The sequence below is a fragment of the Solanum stenotomum genome, chromosome 2 (assembly GCF_019186545.1).
Source record: "Solanum stenotomum isolate F172 chromosome 2, ASM1918654v1, whole genome shotgun sequence".
NCBI classification, from domain to species: domain Eukaryota; kingdom Viridiplantae; phylum Streptophyta; class Magnoliopsida; order Solanales; family Solanaceae; genus Solanum; species Solanum stenotomum.
The window spans coordinates 16,521,505-16,541,063 of NC_064283.1; the positions used below are offsets into that span (position 1 = coordinate 16,521,505).

At 35.4% G+C, this 19,559-nt stretch overlaps 2 protein-coding genes across 2 annotated transcripts; both read right to left on the reverse strand.

Moving 5' to 3' along the window:
* Nucleotides 1-3,154: 3,154 nt before the first annotated feature.
* On the reverse strand, nt 3,155-3,643 carry LOC125855425 (uncharacterized). The gene is made up of 2 exons (XM_049535148.1): nt 3,498-3,643; nt 3,155-3,419 (listed from the first exon to the last, which is right to left on the reverse strand). The coding sequence occupies exons 1-2, from the start codon at nt 3,559-3,561 to the stop codon at nt 3,259-3,261; spliced, it is 225 nt and encodes a 74-aa protein (XP_049391105.1). The 5' UTR covers nt 3,562-3,643; the 3' UTR covers nt 3,155-3,258.
* A 2,127-nt stretch (nt 3,644-5,770) lies between these two features.
* Nucleotides 5,771-18,531, reverse strand: LOC125856645 (protein CHROMATIN REMODELING 25). Its single transcript, XM_049536235.1, has 21 exons — nt 18,251-18,531; nt 17,408-17,788; nt 16,796-16,882; nt 16,453-16,693; nt 16,259-16,384; nt 16,109-16,165; nt 15,932-16,018; nt 15,606-15,701; nt 15,009-15,059; nt 14,231-14,305; nt 14,038-14,124; nt 12,796-12,887; nt 12,573-12,705; nt 11,421-11,540; nt 11,231-11,344; nt 11,058-11,141; nt 10,902-10,976; nt 10,777-10,832; nt 6,892-7,066; nt 6,720-6,818; nt 5,771-6,335 (listed from the first exon to the last, which is right to left on the reverse strand). The coding sequence occupies exons 1-21, from the start codon at nt 18,433-18,435 to the stop codon at nt 5,898-5,900; spliced, it is 2,859 nt and encodes a 952-aa protein (XP_049392192.1). The 5' UTR covers nt 18,436-18,531; the 3' UTR covers nt 5,771-5,897.
* Between the last annotated feature and the right edge of the window lie 1,028 nt (nt 18,532-19,559).

Consider the following 19,559-nt stretch of genomic DNA (forward strand, 5'->3'; position numbering starts at 1 on the left):
AAAAAAAAATTAAGTTTATTTTTAAAAATATTTTTCATTCATAAATCAAACACTAACGGAAAATATTTTCTATTCACCAACCAAACATGAGAAAATAAGTCCAAAGTCTACTTGTTTTTCAGGAAAACATTTTCCTTCCTACCAAACACACCCGTAGTATTATACTCCCTCCGTCCCATTTTATATGTCACCTTTTTACTTTGCACTTGCATTAAGAAATGATGTAGTTTTACCTTTCTACCCTTATTTAATGTTTTTTTAAGTCAATTTTATAATAAATGATGAATACATTTTCAAGATTTATTAACTACTCCATCAAGGATATAATAGGCAAAATATGGTAATTTATACATAAATTTAATAAAATAACAAGTATTATTATCCAGCTATTTATAGAAAGAAATGACATATAAAATGGGACGGAGGGAGTAATGTCATAGCCACCAGAACGTTAGTACAAAAAAAGAAGGATACTGAAGCGTTTATAATACCATGTACGATTGGCGCGTTACATTTCACTAGAACTCCTTAACTCTTTTCAATGTCATTAATATTTTTTTACTTTTAAAAATAATAAATTTTAAGTACTCAAATTGTCTGGCTAATTTATATCTATTTTTCTTCAAAGAAAGTGTATTAATCATTTAGATAGTGTATAGCTAAAAAAATTCCTGGTCAAGATTGTAACCAATTAACCATTCCTCAAGTATGTACTTTTATGTCTAGAAAAGAAATATAAATGGTCAGAAATAAATATAATTTAATAAAACAAGATAAAATTTACCAATTTATTTTCTTTACTGTTTTTTTAAAAAAAATATTAAGACTATGATCCCGTACCTCATTTTCCCTTAGCCCTACCCTCATATTTAAAATATATATATATATTTATAGGTCCATCCCCTAATTGGAATGTGCTAAATTACCTGCTGGTAATTTAGATCAATATAATTGTTTAGAAAATCTTATTCGATTCAAAAATAGATATTTTATTTTACTTTTTAATTAAGAAAAGAAAATTTATTATATTTTATTTTTTCTAGCCTTTATATTAAATAATTATATAAAGTAGTAAGTTAAATTCAGAGTTTCAAAGTATAATTAATAAGATTAGTTTAGTAAAATACATCTCTAAAAAAAGTTTTTCTAAAAGATGTGCCAAGTCAAGTAATATGAAATTGAGAGGGTACATAGTGTCGAGTACTTTACATTTAAAAATTTCAATTTTAAAAGTTAAAAATTATTTTTTTTTAAGAAAAAATACTAACATTCAATTCAAATTATTTGGCTCATTACTTCACTGTTAGCGGTTTTTTAGCTAGCTTGCACTTGACCTGCTCTACGCGTCTCTTTATTCATACATTCAGTGTTGAACCAAGTCGGGCTAAACACGTTTGACATTTGATCTTGAAAATTTGGTTATGCAATAAGCTAATTAAAAGTTCAACAACACTATGAATTTTCAAAATCATCAAGTTTAGAAGGGGATATTGACATATGCATACACATCAATTGGTTCGGTTTTTTATTTTTAAATATACTAAACCAATAACCAAACCACGTGGGCATTGAGTTGTTGCATATGCTGAGAGCATTCTAGAGTGACTACCTCCATATTTTCCACTTGTAGCTCCTGTAGTGTTGTGAGTTACTACCACTGCATTTTGAGTTCTTGGTAAAGTGTTAATATGCTGACTTAATCATTGGAGTATCTTCCTTAATACACAAAACACAAACCGAGAAGTCATATTAGAAACACTATACTTTTAATAACTAAGAAATCCTGAAGAGCCAGTTGTTCACAATTCAGGCCCGCCCGTCTACCCTTCTCAACTTAATACTAGGCTTTTGTATGTGGCAAGGTTCGAAAACATTATGCATTGTGCTCTCACCACACCACTAGACCAAAGCCTGATCGAGGGCGAGTTGTATTAGAAACAGATTAGCTAAGTAGATTAGCTACCTTTGCAAAATCTCTAAAATGAAGGAGGTATACACAAGCCCAGAAGTCAACAGTAGAAACAAATTAGATAAGTAGATTATCTACTATTTCAGATCTAAGATACAAAGGATATCCAGAGTAACGCCATTGCATATTAAGCAGAGGTAACAATCGCAAGAGTGCATTTTTATAGCTTTATTGTGTTCTCAGGTCCTTCTAGCCGGCCACTCTATCAAAAGTCAAGTGAAGTTTCATTGATGGCAGATCAAATATCGACTCAATGAAGCCTCAACATGTATATGACAAGAATATGTTGTATAATAGAATGAGCCCACGACTCTTGCAGAGAATAGAACTTATGGTAAGACAAAGATGGACAGCTCTAGGCTACTACATGGTTTCGACATTCCAATTTCTCTGGAAACAAATCTGCAGAGCATAAAGCTTGATACAAGATCCTCCTTTTTTGTTTCTTACCTGATACAAGATCCTCCTACCCAGAGTAGTGAACAACCAACCTCATTTTGCAGCTACTCTGAACAATGTCAATGGAGCATGTCTAATGTATATGAAAGGCAATAAATCCATAGCATGGGAAGAAGAGTCTGGTTACTGAGGTTGATGAAGTTATACATGAATAACTTACCTCCTAACTAACTATCAAACTTGGTATTACTGACGCAGAATTTAATACCTGCATAACTCACCTCCAAATCAACTACCAAACGACCCCTAGCTTCAAAAACTACACTAGCAGATGAATGATTTGCTAAATATGAAGAAAGATCCCTTTTACCGGGTATAACTTCTCAATTAAGGCGATCAACTAATTTACTGGTTTTACTTTATACAGCATTCAAACAAGGCATAATACATAAATATGCTATTTAACTTAGCTTCAGCTTGCATCTATGATCTCCAACTTTGGAAGTACACAAATAGACACTTAAACTTATACAAAATTGAACAAATATACACACACGTTCTACGTGGCGTAATACACGTAGGACACCACACAAAATTGTCATATACGACGCCACCTAGGACAAATGTCTATCTGTTCAATTTTATACAACTCTAAATGTCTACTGGTGTAATCTCAAAGTTGGAGGGCGTGGATGCCAATGGAAGCAAGTTAAAAAACATATTTATGTATTATGCTTTCAAACAAAGATGATCAACATATAAAGCTTGCAAATTGATAAAAACTTTAAGGAAAAACCAGAAAAGAGTCAAATAATTCCAAATTCTGTAAAGGAACAATTAAAATCACCATTCAGACAATTCATCAAACACATAGCATACAAGACTACTATTCACCCTTTCTCCTCCCGAATGAAATCCTCAGAATTCAATGATTGATGATCATCATTGTCGCTTATCGCAGGTGAGTCAATAAGTCCAGGCGTTTGTTGCTGAGCGTTCATAAACTGCTCCATATCCCGCAGTCTGGTCCTCACAACGCTAGTTACTAAAACTGCAAAAAAAGAAGAAGAAACTGAAGTTTTGGGGGAAAATGTAAACCTCAAAAAATGGAGAAGAAGGAAGGGTATACTTCCAGCAGTTCCAATGGCCCAAAGCCAGAGGATCTTCACTCCTGGTCCTCTGTCTTTCCACATTTTCTTGTTTGTATTTGTATTCTCGTAGCACCCAATTTGTCTGCCTCTCAGCTCGGGTAATAGTGAAACAGGCCGATTCGGATCGGCCCACAATGGACGGGAAAATTGGGCGGGTAGTCACTTTTTATCCAACTGGATACTCCCTCCGACCCATCTTATATGTCATCTTTCGAATTTCAAGAGTCAAACAGTTGTCATTGGCCTCTCTCCCTGATTTTCTCGCTCGCTACTCTCCGTTTCTCACTGCCAGTCTCTCCCTCGCTTCTCTCACTTTATACAAACACAAATGTATAAAATGTATTTGTGTTTGTATAAAGCAAGAGAAAACTGTATATAAACATATCTTTTCATTCGCCTCTCTCCTAGAGAATCTCGTTCGCCACTCTCACTTACCTCTCTCACTTTTATACAAACATAAGTGTATAAATTGTGTTTGTATTTGTATAAAGCAAGAGAAAATTATATATACAAATACATATATTTTCGTCCTATACACTTATAATTATACAAATACAGATTTTTTCCTGCCTAGTTTTCTTTTGTCTTTCTCTCTTTATCGCTTTATACAAACACAGATTATACAATTAATTCTTTTGTATATGTATACCAAAATATACATATTAATAGTCATAGCAAACATAAAATTTGTTATAGAACGCAATTATACATACTATAGCTATAGCATACAAATATAATTTTTATGTTTGCTAAACCTAAAATTTACTCTAAAATTTACTCTATTAAATATGGGAAAATTTCAAAAACAGCAAATATCATAATAGGATTTCTTAGCTACAGTTTCATTCATTATAATTCACAGCTATACTTTGATTTACTACATATTTTTATTCTTATACTTTCGCGGATTTAGGAGAAAAAAATACAAATAGATTGTATCAATATGAATACATATTAGGAGGATAGAGGCGAGCGAGATCGGGAGAGGGACAAGGGAGGATTGTATTTTATATTTTATTTTACAATGTATTATGTATTTATTTAATGACAATTATTTTGTATTATGTATCAATTGTATTCGAAATCCAACGAATACAATTGTATTCATCCTCTCTTTGATTGGATACAACTGTATTCAACGAATATTTATTGGGAAGTCTTGGATTGGACCAGGTAGTGTATATTGACTTCCCGCGTACCCTATGGGTGATGTGACCCACTAAACATGGGGAGGGAGCCGCATGGTTCCTACCTAGCTGCAAGGACAGGAGGTAGGTGTATATACTTGGTTGTGTGAAACTTTGTGTTGATGGCTCAGCTGGTTTCTTCTACATTACGTGTATTCATATGCATTGCCTATCACTAGTATAATTGACTGTTGTTTGCACCTGCCGGTCTTAAGGGGGAGGTTTGATTATGTTTGTTGTTTGTACCTTCGGTCTTATGGAGGTCCGGTTAGGTTATTGTTTGACTAAAATTGTGTACATTACGTCGAATTGATCGTTAGTTGCTTAAGTGGCTGGTTTTTCCCTATCTTAGTGCTCTTTGATTCGGTTGTGGTTATGTTGAGTAGCAGTATTATCGTGGTTCTTTCCTTGGTTAACAGATGACATAGATAAGCCTTTTGTCAAATTTCAATGACATATTTGAGTCTTTTCTCTATTTTAATAAAAGAAAAAATAAAACAATAAAAACTTTATAAATGTGGGTTGGGTCTTGACCCATCTATAACCCATTACCTGACTTTGACCCAACACATTAAGACTGAGCAAATTTGGATTGAGTTGAATCTTGACCCATTATGCCTCACCCAAATTTGACTCAATAAGTCAAATTGCCACCCCTAGGCCAAATCATCAAAATGGACAAATACTATGGATAAACGAAATCCTAGAAGTTCAGCTTGTCTATTTGAAGACAAAACCTAGATCCATAAATAAACTTATTTTTCTTGTATATATATATATTTTTTAGAAGGAAAAGGAATAGAAAACATAGGAGATTAAAAGGTCGAGAGATACAAGGTGCGGAACTGCAACTAAATTCCCATCAACTAACTTCTTGGCATGGCATAGCAAGAAGTGTCTTTCCAACATGTCATAATGGGAAAAATAGAAAACACTTGCAAAACATAAGAATGGACTAATGGAAATATTACCTGAATCGAGGCCAGAAGAATTAGCCAAACCACCAAATTTTACAATGCAAATAACTTCATTAATCAAATTTCTCTGTATTGAGAGCTACTTTGGATCATTAATCAGGACCAGATATAATTGAAACATATAGCAGGTTTGATAGCTTGGGGAATTGTTTATGCATGTGTAACCAGGTAAAACTGAAAAAAAAAAGGGGGAAAAACACAGAGGGACCAAGTTCTAGGCAAAATCATCATCATATATGTAATCAGGAGATAATCTCTTTTTGGGCAAAAGATTCTCGGAAGAGAGTTTGCTCTTTTCGTATATTTTAGTATCTTCTAAAGGTCTATTTAACTTGCTTCTTGGCTTTTGCAAAGGTTTAAAAAATGCAGGTAATGTACTCATAGAAGTTCCATTAGGAGTTGATGCTGACAGTGCTTGAGCTTGCAATATCAAATCCTGTTTCGGAAATGAGTTTTCTTTCTCACTAGACGGCATGCTTGATGACATCGTCTTTAGTGATGGTGCTTGACGTGGAGATGAAAATGTGGCCTTTCTCATAAGCATTTCTTTGAAATGAGGTGAATCTCTATTTTCCACCTCTTGTTTTGACTTTAGAATTGATTCAACAGGCACGAGTTTCCCATCCACTTGGCAAGTGAAAACAAACGAAACCTGCAAATATTAGAAAAATGAGTATTCCAATTTAATGTAATGAAACAGCAAACAAGACCCCGAGGGACATAGAAGGTTAAGTTTTTGCCCTTTTTTCTTTTGGCGTCAATATATAATATCATAGTATCATAAAATGTAACTGTCACATAATACCAAATCTGCCCATATACCTTCCACTGGTCATACTAATTTTTTTTTAAAATTTGGAGTATGACACGTGATTAGCTTTTCGTAGATCTTTAAGTACATTAAATGAGAACTCAGAAGTTTGACTCACTGTTCTTTCCTTTTTTTTCTTCATTTACTTTTTTGTTGCTCGGGGACATGAGAGGAGAGGGGTTTAGTCTGAGCTCAATGCAACAGTAATTTGAACTCTCTGCTTACCTCATTTCCTGCTGCGGACTGGAAAATTACATCTGGTACTGATTTTGGGGAAAAATGATGACCCCAACTGGCCAAGTCCTCTTCCTTGGGAGCTCCTATCTGGAGAAGGGTGTTTGTTGTATGAGAACCAAATAACAGAACTGATACTTGGACTATACAAATAAATACCAACCTGCTTCTCTGAGCTTTGTAATGTATGCAAGCAACCAGCTACACCTGCAAACCCCCCAATATCCTCTTGATCAGGCTGATGACCCTGAGTGTGCAACTCAGCTATGATGTTGTCATCTGGCATCACTGCATCTGGTTGGCAGCGGTCGCAGCTCATTTTTTCATGAATCTCAGACCTTTGAATTAAATATAGAAGACAAGAAGCATTTTGATCGTACATGATACAAAATTATAATAGAGCATGAAGATGAGAGTAACAGTGATTCATAATAAAATGGCTGAACATATAGGAACATAAAAATTACACAATGTGAGCTTCCATAAGTTTCTTCTATGCAGTTAACCCCTCCAATATAGTATAGGATATTTCTTCTTATCCAAAGAAAACAAATTAGAGAAACATATGAATTCTTAACCATATTTTATCATTATATATACATGAAGGTAGCAGGTTCGTATTATAACCATTTCCCCCCATTAAATGTGCCTAGTAGCACAATAGCTAACATATTAAAATTTAGCAGAACCCCGTATTTCTCTAGAGAATCTTCTAATTGTTCCATAGCAACTAGAAAGAGATTCTTTAACTTTTTGTCTTCATAACACAAAAATTAAGCCCAACCCTTTTCTCTTTCTTTCTCTACATATGCCCACTACTGTCCCTCTTTTATTTCTCTTTCAGAACGTCCCCACAATCCAGTGATACAGTAGGCAATGACCCGCAACCCAAGCACTGAAAGCAGCATCACTGCTACCTTTGGCTCTATAGTTTTTAGTGTTGATATATGTCAAGGATGGATGGGCTCTAAATTTTCTTTGAAATCCAATCATACTCCATATATAATAAGAATATAAAAAGGGCATCACATGAAGACATGTGCGGAAATGATGGGGCTAGTGCTTGCTAAGGAGCCGTTTGTCCATGAAAACTTTTTCCTTTTTTCAAACATTATTGTAAAATATTGTTTGGTTATACATTTAAAGCTTGAGGAGGTTAATGAGGCTATGAGTAAGATGAGGAAGGGGAGGCCGACCGGGCCAAACGATATGCCGATGGGATTTTGGAAGACCGTAGGCAAGACAGTTATGGAGTGAACTGTGTTGTTTAATGTTATTTTAGAGACGACAAAAAATGCCCGAAGAATGGAGGTAGAGTATAATAATCCCTTTGTACAAGAACAACGGTTATATTCAAAATTGCAACTATAGAGGTATCAAGCTTACTAAGCCACACTATGAAACTTTGAGAGAGAGTGGTGGAGATTAGGGTGAGGAGGGCTGTATCTATCACCGACAACCAATTCAAATTCATGTGGGGGTGATCAACTACAGAAGTCATTCATCCCTTAAGGAGATCGGTGGAGCAGTATAGAGAGAGTTACATATCGTGTTCATTGTCCTTCAAAAAGTATACGATAAAGTCCCTAGGGTGGTTCTATGGATATGTTTGGAGGCTAGAGGTGTACGTGTAGCATACATTAGGGTGGTTAAGGACATGCATGATATAGCCAAGACCTAGGTAAGGGCAGTGGAAGGAGACTTAATCACTTTCCAGTCAAGATGGGGTTGCACTAGGGATCAGCTCTTAGCCCCCTTTTTTTTGCCTTGATGATGGATGAACTGATGCGGCATATCAAAGGGAGGTGTCATGGTGTATTTTATTTGCAGATGGCATAGTATTGATTGAAGACATGCAGTAAGTTAACACTATGCAAGAGGTTTGGACTTTGGAGACAGACTGAAGTCCAAAGGGTTCAGGTTGAGTAGGACTAAGACAGAGTACTTGCAGCGCAAGTTCATTGATGCAACTAACAAGACAGATGTGAAAGTGAGGATTGATATACAAGTCATCCCCAAAAAAAAGGAAGTTTCAAGTATCATGGGTCAATAATCCAAGAAAATGGGGAGATCGACGATGATGTTACACATCATATTAGTGTGGGGTGGATGAAATGGAGGCTCACATCCGTTGTCTTGTGTGATAAGCATGTGCCACCAACACTTAAAGGTAAATTTTATAGTGGTTGTTAGATCACCTATGTTGTATGGGATAGAATGTTGGCCAGTTAAGAACTCTCAAGTCCAGAAGATGAAATTAGCAGAAATGAGAATGCTGAGATGGATTTGTGAGCATACCAAGAGAGAGATTTCCTATGGCAAAGTAATAAAGAAAACAGTAGTACTCATCTGTAAAATGGGATGTACTTACTCTCAGCCAAAAACAGGGAGGATGAGCATAAAAAAAAACTGATATTGCATATAAAGAGCCTATTACAGAAGTGACTATGGAGGTACAACAATGAAGATATGACACTTCGGAGAAATTTCATTAATCATGAATATGAAATGGAATGCCAATGGATCACTAAAGAATTGACAAGTACTTATGTATGGCAGTGTATGGAAAGAGCATTAGGAATCTGTGGAATGATTTTGGGCAAATGTGGTGATTGCAGTGGGAGATGGTAGTAAGACAGCTTTTCGGGAGGACCACTGGATTGGTGAAAGTAGTTTGAAATCCACTTTTCCTGATCTCTCTATAAGCTCACAAACTCACAACCAGATAAACCAAGTTTGGAATCAATAAGGGTGGAACCTTATCTTTAGGGGAGCTCTGAATGATCGGGAAGTAGAAAATTTAATTACCATGATTCAACTTATAGGAAGTTTGGGTGGAAACCCAGGGCAACAAGATAGACTCAGTAACAAAGGTAATTTTTCAGTAAAATCAGCTTCTTGGTTCATGAATCATAATAGCTCCATAGAGAGATGTGCCTAAGGCGGAATGCAAGCAAACTGTGCACGCTAATAGAAGAGGAGAGATGCTCGCAATTACTACCACAAGAAAGCCGCCCCCGAATGGGGTATGGCCTAGGAAACTGATTTGGAGGACAAAAATTCCATTAAAGGTATCTTGTTTTGTCTGGGTTGGTGGCAAGGTGAGCATGTTTATCTCAAGAAAAGCTACAAAGAAGAGGTCTTCAGATTTGATAAAGGTGTCTAATATGTGGTCAGGAGGGTAAAAGCAATGAGCATCTTTTCTTACATTGCAAGACGACAATAAATTTGTGGCACATGTTCGTTTGTATTTTGGGCATAAATTGGGCTATGTCTAGGTCTAGTGTGGATCTTTCGAATCATTGAATGAACGTGGGAAAGAGAAATGGAGAGGAGGATTGGTGGAAGATCGTCACAGCATGTATTTGGTGGATAGTATGGAAAGAGAGGAACTAAAAACATTTGGAAAATACTAGCTATTCCATTCAGAAGATTAGGATGAATTGTCTTAGTTTGTTCCTTTTTTTGGTGTAAACAGAATTTATGGGGGCAAGCAGGAAATTTAGTAGATTTAATTGGTAAAGTGTAAAGATTACAGATCTGGTAGGAGTTTTTTCCTCTTTGTTTTTGCTCTATTTGATTATTTAAAGTTCTAAATTCAGTACCAGTTATGGTGTTGAGTTTATATAGATTATACAAATGGTTAACTTTCTCAAATTGTTTGAGTTTATATAGAGTTTATATGTCAAACTATTCAATTGATGATTGATATAATATGTTAGCAAATTTCAGTCCTGTATATGTGTAGATAATATGGATATTTGTATTATCCGTCATTCAACCCATTTTTTATCCACATAAAATATGGGTGAGTTGGAAATTTTATTCATTTTTATCTAACCCATTTTCAGCCCCATCTATATTAGATCCGACCCGTTCATTTGCCAGCACTACTCAGATGTGAAAAAAGAAAAGGGAATGGGGGAGGTGCACTTCCACACTACAGAATCCCCAAAAGTCACCATAACTGATAAAAATACTTGATCCATTTGAAGGTATAGGAGATTTCACATAATGCATTAGCTATCCCATTTAGCATCGAGCATACCTACTATCATGAAATGTGAACAGGTCCCGCAGGTCTTCCGCTGAGAGACAGTTTCCCTGCAATCACATATTGGTACCACATTACAGCAGAAGAATAAGAAAAAATAAGAGACTCTAAAACATTACCTGGATATCAGAATCTGTTTGTTCCTGCTGAATAACTTTCTGAAGACCTTCCTTTGACATCTGACGCTGGTAAACCTGCAAATAAAAATAAATTTCTTCAACCGAACAATTAGAGAAGATAGGAACTCGTTAAGCAAAGGCTTCTAGGAATCAAACCTTTTCCTCAATAGTTCCAGTACTCAAAAACCTATAGATGTAGACCCTCTTCTTTTGTCCATCTCTCCAGACTCTTGCAGCTGCCTGAGGAAGAGTTGGAAAATATGAATATTATGTACCTGATAAGCAACATATTCCGGCATCATTTGGTAATTCTCAGGCAAAGCTTTCACCTGTTTGTCATTGGCTGGATTCCAGTCAGGATCAAATAAAACCAGACGGTTCCCACCAATCAAATTAAGACCGCAACCTCCAGCCTTGCTGCTCAACAGAAATGCAAACTCATCCTAAAAGATGCACTAAATAAGTCTTGGTAATGCCAAATCTAGTAAGATAAACAAGTGTAACAAAATCCCCAGGTACCTTTGCTGGATCGTTGAAATGATTAACTAGCTTCTGTCTTTTACTAATTGATGTAGTTCCATCAAGTCTTAAGAAGGGATATCTCCTTTCACGGCATAATTGAGAGAAAAGGTCCAGTGTCTGATTATTCACAACTCACAGTTAGGACAGACAACAAAAGAAAGAAGGAAGAGAAAACAACAGAGAGAAATCAGTTACTTATTCATTAAGGAAGAGGAAACAAATGAGAGAATTTCAGTTTATACACTAAAAAATTGAATGCAATAAGCAAATATGTAATGCTATATCACAGTGTTCACATCTTGAAAGCAGGCTGTTAACCTTCATTATCTTCTGAAACAAAAGTGACAGTCACAAACTAGTTTGTCTGATGCTGAAGTTTTACCAGCAGATATTAGACTGAGAGTAACTAAAGGAGCTAGAGCCGAGAGATAATACAGTCACTTGTTCCGTTAACAATATGGAATTTAGAACATTAGAAATGAGGAAAACACTCTGTATTTAAGATTGATGAAGATCAATGTGGCAACTGGCATGTATCTTACTTCAGGAAAACATAAGAGTACTCGACTAAGAGAATGGGAAGAAGAAAGCTAGCACATCTGCAGAAAAGGAAGTGGCACTCCTAGGATTGGCTAAATATGGATATTACAGTCAAACTGTGGTGATGGACTACTAAACCACTGCCAATAGCTATCTTCTCATTCTCTTCTAACAGTATCCTGATAGGGCCAACCAAAATATACATAACACTTTTAACCAGTATAAAAAATGATGTGCTGATCCTAATAGGCCCATTATTAAAGGAAAATACTGGTTTTAAGCCACCCCAAAGCCCTCCCCGCACACATCTGAGAAAAGATAGAATGCACTTTTACAATCTCAGCATACTATTTACCCCTTCAAATCATGAATTCATAATTGTGACCACAAGCCATGAAATCATAATTCTACACCAGCATCCAGCAATAACAGATTCATGCTGGAGAAAAATTTGGAGTCCTGTCCATGCTAAGAGGTCTATGAGACTCAGAAGCTGAAATTAAAGCCAGAGCAAACAAAACATACGTCCAAATCGAAGAAAACTAACACATGTAACAAAACTTGTATTTCACACTTCAGATTCTGTTAACTATAGTTACTCCTCGATACCTGTGTGTAATTGGAAACCAAAACAATCCTATCATCTGTTTTCTGACGAAGTTGAGCCAGTAGCCGGGCTAAGACATGCATTTTCCCTGAAAGTTCAACCCACAATCCAGCGCCACCCGTCCATGAGCCGCACCTAGCAGATTATTTGTAAGGCCATTTCTTTATTTGGAAATAATCAAGTTGAAGACGATCTTTAGAAAGAAAGTTGGCTAAAACAGCTTACCTTCCAGAGAACATTTCTGGAGGGAAAAAGCGGATGCAGTCCTCAAAACCCGATGTCCCTGGACTTCCACCTCGTATCGTGTCGTATATCAGCTATAGATATTTGACATTAGTAAGAAACAGTTTTGTTACTAGCAAATTGAATAAACACAAGAAGGATAATATCATGGTTAGGAATTTTCGGTATTATATGGCGCTATGAAAGTCATAAGGAAAAGCAGTAACAGGTTAACACCAGAGAGGTGGGCCCCCAGGGCTTTGGTTCCATGGTAAGGACACAACATATGATGTGAGATTACATACATGTCATGGTTTCGAACACTGCCACAAACAAAGCATAGTATTTATGTTGGGAGGAGGGCGGAGGAGCGAACTAATACTCCCCGGAGTTTCGAACTTGTGCACCTACAGGAGTCGGGCCAGAAACTCACATAAAATTTCTTTGATATCAAAAAGAGAAAGTTAACAACTAGAGCTATTGTAAAAGTTTTGATCTTCCAAATTCAAATCCTCGAGAATATTCATTTTACTGAATTTTCTGCAAGCATTGACCTTAACTTTGAAAATTGAACAAATCCAAAATGGTTTATATCATGACTGTTCCTATGTTTGGATTAGAAATTTCCTACCTCCTATTCGGATTACAATTCTGTTATCATGTGACAGTAACAAGGAAAAACAGTAGCAAGGTAAAGCAAGGACAATTCAAGAGTTTTCTCTTTCCAAAATATTCAATCATAAAGAAGTAGTCTTCTATGGAAGTCCCTTCAAGTGCAGACCACCAATAACTTCAGTACTATCTTGTAAAGTGCAAAAAGCTCTTAACACCTATTTTGTATAAAGCAATATTTTCAGATACATTGCTAAGGTATCAACATGGAGCAATAATTTCAGGTAAATTTTCAAGGTATCATCATTAAAGAAATATATAAAATAATCTGTTAATTGCCAAAAAACATTAAAGAAATGGTTTTAGGTACATCTTATAAGTATCAGTTTTCTCTTTTTGTTTTGTATTCCTTTAAATAAGAAACTAAAGAGAAGGTAGGGGGGAATATTCAACATATATAATGGGAAAATATAGAAAACCTCAAACAGCACACAAAAAAACAAAAACTTGTAGCCTTGCTGGTATTCTTAAAAGAAGACTTAATACCCGGTATACTTTCCAGTTCAGAAAATAAGCAGTGTAGTTGTTACATATGAATAGACTTGAAGAAACTATGAGAGAATGATAGCTCACCTTTGGATGATTGCAAAGCTTCTTCAGAGCTGTTATGTAAGCTAAGATTTTTGATTGTTTTGCTTCTTCAGCGATAGCTCGTTTCACCTGTACTTGGTTGTGGTAGAACAAAAGCAAACTAAATTATCCAAGAAACAAGCTAAATTATGTAAATAATTCACATGTCAAAAAGCTAACAAAATGAGAATTTTACATTTTTTGAATGTATAAAATGATTGTACAGCTCTGACTGGAGTGGTGTCAGCTTGCAACAAACAACTTCAATTATCTGCAGTGTAAAAGGGTGCAATCATTCAAAATCTTCAGAATGATCAAAATGCTTACCAACATATTATTATTGCAACAACAATAGACCCAATGTAGTCCCACAAAGTGGAGTCTGAGGAGGGTAGAGTATACGCAGACCTTACCACTACCAACATATTATTATCATCTAGATTAATGAGTAGACATTCTTTTGAGACAAAAAAAATTATTTCTTACTTTTTTATCTGTTGCTTTAACAACTTGTAACATTCTTTTTTTCTTATTATTATTATTTATTATTATTTTATTTATTTATTTTTGTTATTATTATTATTATTATATTTACAGTACTAAATAACTGACAGCTGCGCTCCTATATTTGTTAGATGGAAAAGGTTTCTTTAGCATCATAAGAATGAGAACACAGTCAAAAGTTGTATTAAAATCCAAAAGGTTAGTACTATTCTAGTTGGTCCGAATTTTGTCCGGCAAACATACAGGAGACAAAGGAGTTTGCCATAGACACCAAATCAGAACTTGGTAGTTCATCACTTAATTAATACCTCAAACAACAGTATGCCAAAACAACAGATCTGATAGAGTAGCTAAAAGTGCAGTAGACAAAGTCATTGAACTTCTTTTAATATCAAATCTTCTGAAGCACAATCAACACTTATCATAATACACTATATTACAATATCTAATGAATTAAAGAGAAGGCATACCTTTGGTGGTAGGTGGTTTGACAATAACGCATTTGTCCTCCTCAAAATAAACTGAGACCCGTAGAAAAAAAAGAAAAAGACTGTCAGTGATGTGCAGAAAAAACACGCCAAATCATTATATGAGAGCATGTGCTAGATTTGGATCCCTAACAAGCAGCCTTAGACAAGAGGCTGACATCAAACTCTGCAATGACTGTGTTATCCTAATCAAAACCAATTTGCACTAATTTAATTTTCTAACATATCTGATTGTATTTCGTTTCTTGAATATTTTCAACTTTCCAAATTTGAAGATTTATTTTTTTTCTTCCAAAAGAATAACAAAAAGATTATGGACTGACTTCAAGCCTTCTAGGTTCATAGAGTGATATTTCCATTATATCTCTTTCTTCTACACTGGATTTGGGTGTAGAATTACTAGCCAGAGTAGATAATTTTATTTTATTTTTTGATAACCGAGAAATCCGTCTGTCACCCGCCCTTTGGACCAATCACAGCCTTCTAAACTCGGTGGATAATGGGTACTAGCCAGAGCAGATAATAGATCAACAACAAGCCGAAATTCTGAAACTGCATAATTTTCAGTGGAAAGCTTGCCTGATTAACTTTGGAACTCAGTTCAGCAGAGCGGTCAGATCCTAGTTTCTTCTCTTCCTCTGTGGCAGTGGGTTCCCTACCACATATTATTGGTGTCTACAAACAGTTGGATCGAGGAAAACCACAGTAAGGTAAATGCTTATATACAGAGAAGAATAGTGATAACCAATATATGTCTCCTTACCCAGTAAAAAAGATATGGATTTTGCATTCAGTGATGATATAATAAAAAAGCTTATCTGTTCTTTAAACCCCACAAAGTCGTGGAAAAAGAATAAGGACATAAGAGTTCACGTTAAATTTTTTGAATTCAAGTGTAAGCTCACCTCAAAATAACGCCGAAAGTGTGCAGCATCACCCAAGATACCCGGATTGGTGAAATTAACCATGGCATAAAACTCTTCTAGATCATTCTGGAAATTGTTGGAAAGAAGAATGCATTATGTAGCAAAAACAAATTATGTTAATAAAAGATATTAAAGAAAAGTCAGATAGGATCTCACTTGCATTGGAGTCCCTGATAGCAGAACCCGGCGTTTGCATGCTAGAGAAGCCAACGCCTAATCGCAAGTTTTAAATTAGGCTCGACAAAGACTACAGAGTTCATCCACAAAAAGTAATCTAAGTCATCAGAATAAGTAAACATGTCTTACTCGATTAGTCAGTGTTTGATCATTTTTCAATCTGTGAGCCTCATCACATATGAGAAGGTCGCATGATCCAGAATTACTGAATTTTGAAGAATGCATCCGAAATGTCTCGTAGGAAACAATTAAAACCTGGGAGAACAATATATGGATTGATACCCCTCAAACATAATGTAACTAGGATCGCTCAGAAAACTTACCTGTATATTACTACGGGAATTGATAAAACTTTCTATGCCAGACACAACATCATCTCTGGTGCTTTCACATAAAGCAACAAGTTTAACTCTTTCTCCAACCCATTTACTGATTTCGGCCTCCCAATTACTAACGAGACTAGTAGGGGTCACAATTATTGCCTTCCTGACCATAGCTTTTCCATCAAATCCCTGGCGAAGAAGAGTGTAAAGTAGTGTGATTGATTGCAGAGTCTTCCCCAAACTGCACTAAAACGCAAAGAGCAGCCAATAAGCCAAAATGAAACACCTAAGATCACTCAACTTAGAGACACATAGTCAGGGAGAAGAATCAAAAATACTTTACCCCATATCATCAGCCAAAATGCATCCATTAATATTGAAGCTACTAAGTGCACCTGACACACAGTCAAACATGAACTGGACCCCTTCCCTGCAAGTAAAATCATGAATAGTCTTTAAATGATATAGATGCTGCGGCATGCTGCAAACATAGTCAAATTTAAGAGTTTCTCAATGTTGCTTAACTTGTTTGAAATTCATTTAAAAACAGATTAAAAAACATATGGTAATAAAGACAAAATTAAGAGGTTGAAGTTCGGCGAATAATAGATATGTTCTTTTTTGGAGTTCTTCTTTTTAATGAAATAAGGAATAAATGTTCTTTTTGGAGTTATGATGGAGGAGTGAACAGGTTATCAACTTACTGATGTAAATCTTCAGAAACTAATGTTGCAAATTCAACTTGAATATTATGAAATAAAATGGCACAAAGTAACTTAATGAGAAGATATAAAGAATTCTTTTGAGTGCTTCACACTATGATACATTTTAAATATCCATAGCTTCAAATTCTAACATTGCCTTTTCATTCATGCACTTAGTTCACCAATATGCCTTTAAATATCACATAAATATAATCAAATACACCCTATATCACCTATATCATGTGAAGTACCTTTGATGAGGACGAAGGAACCTAACAAGCAATGGATCCACAATTATAGGTACTAAACTATAGCCTTCCTCCACAATTTCTTCAGGCTGCCACAACACCAGAGGTTCAACACCAGGTGGCAGTTCTAAATTGTCTTCCACCACATCTATCTCAGCAGCTTCTGGAGCTTTCAGCCTGTTTGTAATAGCAATCAATGTTGGACTTGTTGAACCCCATGGCACAAACCTTTTACGAGCACAAAGACGGCGAGCTAGATGCTCATTGCTACTACTGTAACCATTGGAGCTTGGAGGTTTAAATGGCTTTCGGAGATTGGCTGCTGCATCTGTCACTGAATAGACTCGTGGAAGTAGGGACTGTCTTTTCACAATAAGGTTACCCCTGAATTCATAACAATCATGATATCACAGATCAATATCATAAGACTCCTAGATAATTTTCCTTAAGTATTAGTGCTTTATCGAGATAAAGAAGTATGACTAATTCATTTCGCACAAAAGTGATATGTGCGTTCTAATACATTAAAAACTTAAAAGACATGAATTGGAACATTGTCACAAGATTCAAACTTTATTAGCAACTGGCCAAACCCAGCAGAATGGATATACAAGATTCATACAAATGGCCCAAACTACATTGGATTTAGGCATAGTTAATCCATATTAACTGCTGCAGTTAAAGTTCCTACCTCAAATGAGACTGTGCAATTGACAAATTAAACAGCTTCTGTCACAGATAACATATGGAAATTGTGAAACCCTAATTTAATCAACATATACCGTATGAGCACGATGACATATACAGTATGTTAGGTCTTTTCAAGTATAGAAAAACTCACGCTACCTCACAAGAGCATCAACATTTTGCGATTTACGGTCTTCATCTGGCGAACTGGTACCCGCCTGAGATTCTACATTCCATTCATCGTCGTCGTCCTCGCCACTATTAGATACGCAATCGATGTCATCCTCTGGCTCTCTAAGGGATTTGTCGCTCGATGCTGAAAGAGCCTCTCCCTCGTCCTCCATTCCTCGTAGCTCAGACGCGAGAGCTGCTCTCTGCTTAAGGCATTTGAATCTTTCCGTTTTGGCGGTAAGTCGAAGCGGGAAGCGTCTCTAGGAAGATTGTTTTAGTTTGATATCTTACAGATTATATAGTATACTACTACAATGTATAGTTTAAAATATTTGTTTTTAATAGGCAGAATAACCTTGAGATATCCTTGTATTTGGCATAGTTTGTAAGGTGGAACCTTATATTTAAGATTTTATCAACTGAATTCTTAAACTCACTGAATCACAATATTTTAAATCTTTTTCTCATCATATGTGTGTGTATAGTATATTCGTTTACATGTGAAATTTCATATTATTTTTAACAATACATAAGAAATTACGTGTTAAAAAATTAAATAAAAAATAGAAGGCCCTACTTTTGTGTATTCTTGAAATTTTGAACATTATTTTCTCTATTTTTGCTCTCAAATTGAGCACCAAATTCATGTCAAAATGGGTGGAATTCTTACCTATTTAACTTGAATTTAACACTATTTGGTTCACAAACACAAACCCAACAAATCTCCATTATAATTTTAAACACATTTATTATTCTTAAAGTTTTATTACGTTTATCAATAAAGTTTATCATTTTTCAATACTCACTATCACCAAGAAATATGCACAAAATTGAGATTTTGAAAGTGGAAATATGGCAAAACGGAAAGGAATATTGGTAATGTTGATTTACAGCAAAATAAAGGAATTTTAAGAAAGTATTTGAGAGTGGAACAGTGCGCTGCGAATGATGGGTGGATCCAAAGAAGAAGAAGAGTGGAATGGGAAGAAGGAATTTGATTGGAGGGGGGCAGCAGCTGGCGGCCTGGCCTTTGAAGAAGATGACTTGTTCCTCCTCTTCTTCTTCTTTTTGAGCGTTTTTCATTTTTTCTTTTTGTTTTTAGCGTTTTTCATTTATTTATTTTTAAAATTTTAATATTTTTTCATATAAAATATTATATTCACTTGCTTTAAAAATGCGTGAAATTACACATCATTTCAAGTCAGCAATATTAATGCCACATGTGTTTAATCAATGGTCAAAGGGGTTTAAAATATTGTGTTTGAATAAGTTTAATGGTTCAGTTGGTAAAGCCGAA

What these genes read in the sequence shown, in the direction of transcription:
- LOC125856645 (XM_049536235.1), bottom strand. Translation starts at nt 18,435, where the DNA reads ATGGAGGACGAGGGAGAGGCTCTTTCAGCATCGAGCGACAAATCCCTT. An exon ending in ATCCAGCCAATGACAAACAG is followed by an intron (nt 11,142 to 11,230) that starts GTGAAAGCTTTG and finishes ACTCTTCCTCAG; the next exon opens with GCAGCTGCAAGAGTCTGGAG. An exon ending in AAACAGATTCTGATATCCAG is followed by an intron (nt 10,833 to 10,901) that starts GTAATGTTTTAG and finishes ATGTGATTGCAG; the next exon opens with GGAAACTGTCTCTCAGCGGA.
- LOC125855425 (XM_049535148.1), bottom strand. Translation starts at nt 3,561, where the DNA reads ATGTGGAAAGACAGAGGACCAGGAGTGAAGATCCTCTGGCTTTGGGCC. An exon ending in GGCCATTGGAACTGCTGGAA is followed by an intron (nt 3,420 to 3,497) that starts GTATACCCTTCC and finishes CTTTTTTTGCAG; the next exon opens with TTTTAGTAACTAGCGTTGTG.